The 7568-nt window shown below is 47.0% G+C and overlaps 1 protein-coding gene across 1 annotated transcript; it reads left to right on the top strand.

The window, feature by feature from the left end:
- The first annotated feature begins 2133 nt into the window (after positions 1 to 2133).
- Positions 2134 to 3135, top strand: LOC124665087 (uncharacterized protein At3g28850-like). Its single transcript, XM_047202492.1, has one exon. It carries the CDS (start codon positions 2134 to 2136, stop codon positions 3133 to 3135), a length of 1002 nt encoding a protein of 333 aa, XP_047058448.1.
- The last annotated feature ends 4433 nt before the right edge of the window (positions 3136 to 7568 follow it).

Here is a 7568-nt window from a genome sequence, read left to right as displayed (position 1 = left end):
GCGAGGAACTGGAGATCTTCTTCCCCGCTGGTCAAGGACCGGTCGTCCTCGGACCAGATGGAGGAGGCGTGGTCTTCCTGGTCCCATTCTTCTGGTGCGCGTATGTCCCCCGACGTCTCGCGGGAGGAGGAAGACCCGTAGGAAGGACCAGAAGAGGAAGAGGAGGAAGAAGACATGGTGGTGCAGGAGGGTTTTTGGGTGCTAATGCGAAGGGGATGAAGAAGCAAAATGTTTAGAACGGTTAAATAAAAGGGGATATGAGGGAGATTCAATGCCACAACAGTTTCCGAGGAAGTGGTGCCCAACAGAAAAATTTCGCAGGCCACGCGGAGAAGTGGAAGGGGCAAGGCATCATGACGAAGGATTCTGCGGCGGTTTTGCTCTGCCACGACATGACCCGACGAAAGAAAAGCGTAATGATTTTGGAAATGTCATTTCCAAAACCAGGGGGGCATGTGTTATCACCAGAATTTGACCGGATCAGAGGTGGGCCGCGATTGAAGATGGACTTGAAGAATATACATAGAAGAAGTACATGAATCGGCCTTCTATACCAAGTTGGGCTAAATTGCCCGTGTATCTGTAACATAGTAGATCACATCTTAGTTTAGAAGTTAGAGTTTTACCTGTGCACGGTTTGGTGCACGCCTAAATTAGAAAGTCCCCTGGACTATAAATATGTATCTAGAGTTTATGGAATAAACAACAACCAACGTTCACCACAACCAATCTCGGTGCATCGCCAACTCCCCCGTCTCGAGGGTTTCTTCCGGGTAAGCACCATGATGCCTAGATCGCATCTTGCGATCTAGGCGGCACTACGTTACTGCGTCCTCCATGCGTTGCTCGTGCTGAAGCCTTTTTGATGGCGAGCAACGTAGTTATCATAGGTGTTTTTAGGGTTAGCATTGCTCTTCGTATCATATGCTATCGTTGTGCAACCCTTAGGCATCTAGCCGCCCTTACGCCTGTCACGGGTGTAAGGGCGGCACCCCGCTTGATCATCGTTTAGTAGATCCGATCCGTTACGATTGCTCCTTGTTTCTTCAAGGATTAGTTTAATATCTGCAATAGTTAGGCCTTACAAAGGGTTGGAGGATCCAGCGGCGTGTAGGGTGTCGTTTGCTAGTCCTAGACAGGATGTTCCGGGGATCAACCTCGTGTTGGTTTTTAGGCCTTGTCTAGGACCGGCTCACGATCACCGTGCGTGGCCGCGAGGCCCAATCGTGAGTAGGATGATCCGATTATGCGGTGAAAACCCTAAATCGTTGTAGATCGCTTTAGCTTTATCTTGATCAAGCAGGACCACCATATATTCGTACACCTTGTATGAATCATGGGTGGATCGGCTCTTTGAGCCGATTCATAGGATAACCTGAGAGCCGATCGAGGCTCGTATTTAACGTTTACGTGTATGCCATGCATGAAACTAAGCGAGGCATCATCCAACACCTTCCTGACCAGGTATAGGCCAGGTGGCACGCCCTTGCATCAGCATCGGACGTGTGCGCAGAAGGCTTTGCGGACCGTCGCTCGGAGGGACCAAGGCCAGCCGCAGCCCTGGGAGATTCCCGGCTCTACGGTGTTGCCAGTCGCTGCCCGCCGATGGATTTCTGACCGCAACAGAAGGAAAATTGTCTTTACAAAACAATGCAAATGAATCCTTTGTAGAAATTTCGAAGAATTTCAATTCTATGAATCAAACGTATTTTTATAGAAAAATGTCATATAGTTCCAATTCGTATAAAAATTCTACACGATTCTTTTTAATCAAACCAGCCCTTACAGAAGTGCATCATTACCCCGCAGAAAATCGTCACGTTGGTTCATCAGCATTTCTGCAGTGCAGCCGTGGTTTTGGTTTTGTCTTGTTTGACCCTAGTGGGCTCTTCTTTTTAATTGCTGCGAGGCTTGTTGCTCTGGTAGCCGTTGCTCCGGCTGCCCCGTCAGCCGGTACTTTTAAAACGGCATCCCACATTTTCCTTTCTCTTCTAGCCGTTGCGCCACTTCAGTTCCCCTCTCTCGTCGTGATTATCGGTGTAGATCCGGCACAAGAATCCTAAGCAGCAAATCATTGTTCCTCTCGCCACACTGAATCGAGAAGAAATCACAGCGAGCGGTGGGGTGAGGAGGATGAGAGGGCTCAGATCGCGGATCCTGCGAACATTGCAGTCCGCCGCCGCGCAGACCAATGCAATGCTCCCTTCTCCCGCCGCGCCGCCCGAGAAGCGCCACATCCTCCAGGACCGCGCGCCGTCTCCCGTGCCGCCGGGAGCAGAGACTGTGCATGAGCTGCCCACCGTCTCCGATGCCGGCGACAGGGGCGGGGATGGCGACGGCGAAAAGGAGAACTTTTCGCCGGAGGCCAACCCGCGGAAGGCCAAGAAGATGAAGGTGAGCTCCGACGACGGGGCCGCGGATGCCGCACTCTGCTACCGCCGGCCGGAGCTCGAGTCGGTGACCCTCTTCGACCCGGACCTCCTCGCCGCCTTCCGGGGCGTCGTCGACGCCTACGCCCAGGCCCTCGAGAACACCGCCAAGCGCTACCCCGCCTACGACGAGGACGAGGACGACATCATCGCCGCGCTGGAGGAAAGCGCCGGCGTCGACCCCCTGGCGGGGCTCGAGGCCCGGTGCCCGCCGGGCGGCGAGCGCGCCGTGGTGCTCTACACCACCTCGCTCCGCGGCGTGCGCAAGACCTTCGAGGACTGCGCCACCGTGCGCCGCCTCCTCGACGGCCTCCGCGTCGCCTTCCTGGAGCGCGACGTCTCCATGCACGCGCCCTACCGGGACGAGCTTCGCGCGCTGCTCCTCGGGCTGGACGGCGCCGGCGCCGACGCGATGCCGGTGCCGCCGCGGCTGTTCGTGAGCGGGCGGTACGTCGGCGGCGCCGACGAGGTGGTGGCGCTGCACGAGCAGTCCCGGCTCCGGCCCATGCTCCGTCGCGCCGCGCGCCGGGGCGCCGGCGAGGCGGCCTGCGCGGTGTGCGGCGGCGCATGGTTCGTCGTCTGCGGCGGGTGCAGCGGCCGTCATTGGCTCTATGACGGTGTCTCGGCGGCCGCCGTGGCCGCCAACCGCGTGCCGTGCTCCGGATGCAACGAGAACGGGCTCGTGCCGTGCCCGCTCTGCAGCTGAGATGGTTCTTGCCCCTGCCCTGCCCTGACAGACATGTAAATCTTTTTTTGTGTACTACCAGGCCCAGGCGCCGGCCTGCAGCGAAATTCTTTGCGATTCTTTCACCCTGTATTAAGTATTCATAATTTACCATGTTTAATTCTTAATTGAGTTACTGCATCAAGCTGAATGGAGCATTGCTGAACTGCATTGCATGGCTGCTGTAGAATTGGACTCCAATGTCTGACTTATGGAAATTGCTGCTGTGAGTTGAATTGTATTGCATTGCTGCTTTTTCAGACTAGTTCAGTTGTTCTGTGTTCGTTCACCCTGCAAATTCGACAAATCGAAGAAGCCATTGTGCACGACAGGAAGTAATATTTACTCCCAACACATTGGGTCCAGCACTCGGGCTCCTCACGAGGTTGCTATCCGAGGTAGTAACTGGCTGGTTTTGCTCAGGTAGGTGACACGTTCAGTTCAGACCTCTCGTGGGGAACAAGAAAAATTGGGATGCCATGACAAGAGAGTATACAATCCAAGACAGGCGTTCAGCTGCATTTCATCAGAGGAAATGCTAGATTTGATGTTGGTATTTGATTATGGTTTATCACCCTCTAGTACAAGTTATTGCTAAGCCTGGAGACTCCAATTTTTGGCAAGGGCTAATGGAAATAAAATCTCTTTCCTAGAATTGCTCTAGAATTAATGTTGGAAATGGTCTTAAGACTGGATTTTGGGAAGATGTCTGGATCGGAGAAACATTTCTAGCTATACTTTTCCTAAACTCTGCTGTACCTTTAGACTACAAGTGAGGGTGGCGAAAGTGTTGAATGCTGAGATCACGCCTCTCAAATTCCGGAGAAGATTGACGGGAGAAAAATTAACTGAACAAAATTTGTTGAGAGAGAAATGTATTGGCTGTGTTTTGTGGGATCAAGAGGATAAGTTGGTCTGGCTTTTAACCAAGACATGGGATTTCTCTCTGAAATCTTTCTGTTCGGCTTTAAATTTTTTGAAGCCGTCTTAACAAAAGATTTCTTTTTAAAAAAAGTTGGAAGATGTGCTTCCGATTGTCTTTTCTGTGGACAGGATGAATCCATATGTAGCCAGTAGCCAGGTATGTGTGGAACATTATCACTTGCGCAACGGGTGTGGATTTTCAGTTTGTTAATGCTGATGATTGTTTTAGTGTTTGGCTGAAGGGAGGTGTTCAACTGAATTTCATCAGAAGAAATGCTAGATTTAAGGTTGGCACTTGATTATTTTGGTTTATCACCCGGTAGTATAATTTTCCATGTGTAATTTGTAATTGAGTTATTGCAACAAGCCAACAAACCGAATCAAGAAACAAACACAAATCTGTGGAGTGGAAGCAGAAACTAGCCACCATGCTGTTATGATTTGTACGAAGGCTAGAGCCCTGAGACAGAAAATGAGGTACACATGGTATCTCCCGGGTGAAGAGAAACTAAAATCCACCGGCAAGGACTGGGTGCTGATCTTGCTCAATCAGGTTGATACTGAGACAAGATCGAAGCTCATGCTACTCTGGTGGAGGTCTTGGCACCTGCGAAACAACATCATCTTTGGAGATGGTAAATGTAACATCGAAGAGTCTGCTAATGTTCTACAATCCTACTTATCCCCTATGCAGGTAACCAACACAAACTGTGACGTGGTAGACCCTAAAGGTAAAAAGCCTGTTTTCTGCCAAGACGAACAAACAGATTCCAAGCCAAAGAAAATCGCTGAAGTTTGGAAACCTCCAGATATGGGATGGGCAAAGCTGAATACTGCAAGTTTCAGTGAAGACACAAACTCAGGAGCCTGGGGAGCTGTTCCGCGTGACGAAAATGGTACCATTCTTTTGTCTGCTTGGGGAAACATCCAACACTGTAGCAAGGCTGAAGCTGCTGAAGCGTTTGCTTGTTTGGAAGGAATCAAAGCTACCATCCCGAGCTTCACATGCCCTATCACTGTCGAAAGCGACTGTGCCACTCTAATCAGCGAACTGAAAGGACCTACTACCTCAAAATCAGCCATTGCTGATGTCGTGAAAGATACTAAGACTTTGCTTTTGGGTTTTCCTACTTACAGTATATCCAAGGTAAACAGAGGAAACAACCAGGTAGCTCGTGAGCTAGCTAGGTTAGGGCTTCTTGCTTCCGGTGTGTGTGTTTTACTCGGCTCTCTACCATCCTGTGTGATGTGTTATGCCGAGAGTGACTGTAACAGAATTGCTCCTTCTTAATTATTAATATAAGCCCAAGTTAAAAAAAAGCAGTGCGCCATGGCTGCTGTAGAATTGGATTCCAAGGGTTAATTTTTGTTATAGTTGTTTCTGTGCTCATCCACAGAAGAAGCCATTGTGTAAGACATCATCATGAATTATATTCATTCATTTGGTCCAGCATCCGAAGAGATTCTACTCAGGCACATAGGATTAGAGAGACTTAGGAGAGGAAGGGAGCCGAAAAACTAGAAGTCCAGTAAAATTTTGAACCATGGAGTCAGACATCAGGCTGGAATCTTCAATATATATGTAGAGAAAACAAAGTATATGTCCTAAAATTAGTTATTCACACAATCCAAACCCTTTTTGCTGCAATATTCTATTTGTTTTAGATAAATGAAGATTACTCACCGCTCTCGACCTACCAAAGTTATTATTGAACTCCCAAGATGGTACCAAAAAATTGTGATTCCTGAATAAATATGGAATTGATGTGCGTACAATCTTTCTTGTCCAACGTGGTTAGGACAGTTCCTCTGCACCGTGAGATGGTCAGGCAATCAAAATACAGACGGACAAGTAACAGTTGGATATATAGCAGTTCTCAAATAAATAAATAAATGAAGAAGCACAACGATTGAAGATAAAATCTCGAACACTTATTATGCAAAATACGCAATTCTAATGCTGCCCCTACGCCGAGAGGTACCACAAGATCATTCAGACAAGAGTGTTTATCCAGAAGTTTTCCTGTTTTGATTTTTAATTTATATTATAAGCAATACAGAACTTCGTACACTTGTGTTCGGACCTCTATGATTTGCAAAATATCCAAAATGTACACATAGAGAAAAAACAAAGAATTAGAGTGAGATGAGTTATGGATTTGAATACTACTGATACTAGTAATAAAGTGGCACGTGCAATGCACGTCTTGATAAATAAGTTTTCATAAGCCTGTTTCTAGCAACAAAAAACAGTTAGTCCATCACAATTGAAGCTTTTGGTAACAAAGTGCAATGGCTCACTTTGATAATATATCACATTCATTTGAAGCAGAGTCTATAGTTTTAGTCCATAGATGAAACAAGTTCTCGCAATTTCGAGCAGACAATGGATTACATCAAAGTCTAAGAAAAACAGACTAAATACCAAGTGCCTCTCACACATTCTATGTGCTTCTTCAGACCCCTCTCAAGGAGAAACTCCAAGAACCCTGGAAGGAAGACCTATAGCTTTGCAACTCACGAATTAGCGAGAACCTGAAGATCGCTGCTCCATACTATCCATCCAAAACCGAACAACTGACTAACATTGGTCCCCATCACCAATCTCTGATAGCCTGTGGCCTGGGCGGACAACATGGTATCTTTGCATGTCATTGGATGTAACCTGGGCAGTTTAAGATCCAAAACATCCATGGTTGCATTCCAGAACATTCTTTTATTTACTGACCTTTAACAAACTTCATGGTATCTCCGCATGTTATTGGATATAACAACATCCTTTTATTTACTGACCTTTAAGGCTTTAACAAACTTCAAGACCATTAACCATTTATTCATTTGCTAATGATACTTATCAGTAACAAAAGTTTGGTCAATCAAATCACATGAGAGAATCAAGATGCACATACTTAATACTGGAATAAATAATCATGCTAATACGGCAATACCACAATAAATAAAACAAAATGAATAATGTATAACTGCACTCAAGGTTACATTGAACTCAGCCAATGTTTGAGAGGGGACGACAACCACGCAAAACCACGCTGTCTAGTCTTCTTTCTGCTGGAATATCAGACATGAAATCTGCACCTGGCCACTGCCTGCAAACCTTTTGCAGCCCCACCAATTATCAAGGATGATGGTGAGCGATTTTCATGTCTCCATTCTTCCTACACATTACTACATGTGAAATTAGTAAAAAACAAATGACTCGTGATATGCCAGAGACTGCCCCTTCAACTTAGTTCCATATACATGCTATAACGCTGAACAACATTAAACACTTACATGGCACAATTTTAGAATTCAGAAATGTTACCCCGGGCATTAAGGAGTATCCTTCAGAAATGCTTCAAGTGTTTGGAGAGTTCACAACGATTAAGAGAAAGAAATTCTTTGAGTGCCAGGAGAGTTCACAAGGACTAACTAATATAAATGTTTCAAGGGCTTGTAGTGATGATAGCTGACAGATCATCTCTAAAATTTTC

The sequence above is a fragment of the Lolium rigidum genome, chromosome 1 (assembly GCF_022539505.1).
Source record: "Lolium rigidum isolate FL_2022 chromosome 1, APGP_CSIRO_Lrig_0.1, whole genome shotgun sequence".
Taxonomy (NCBI): Eukaryota; Viridiplantae; Streptophyta; class Magnoliopsida; order Poales; family Poaceae; genus Lolium; species Lolium rigidum.
This window is presented reverse-complemented; position numbering and strand designations above follow the sequence as displayed.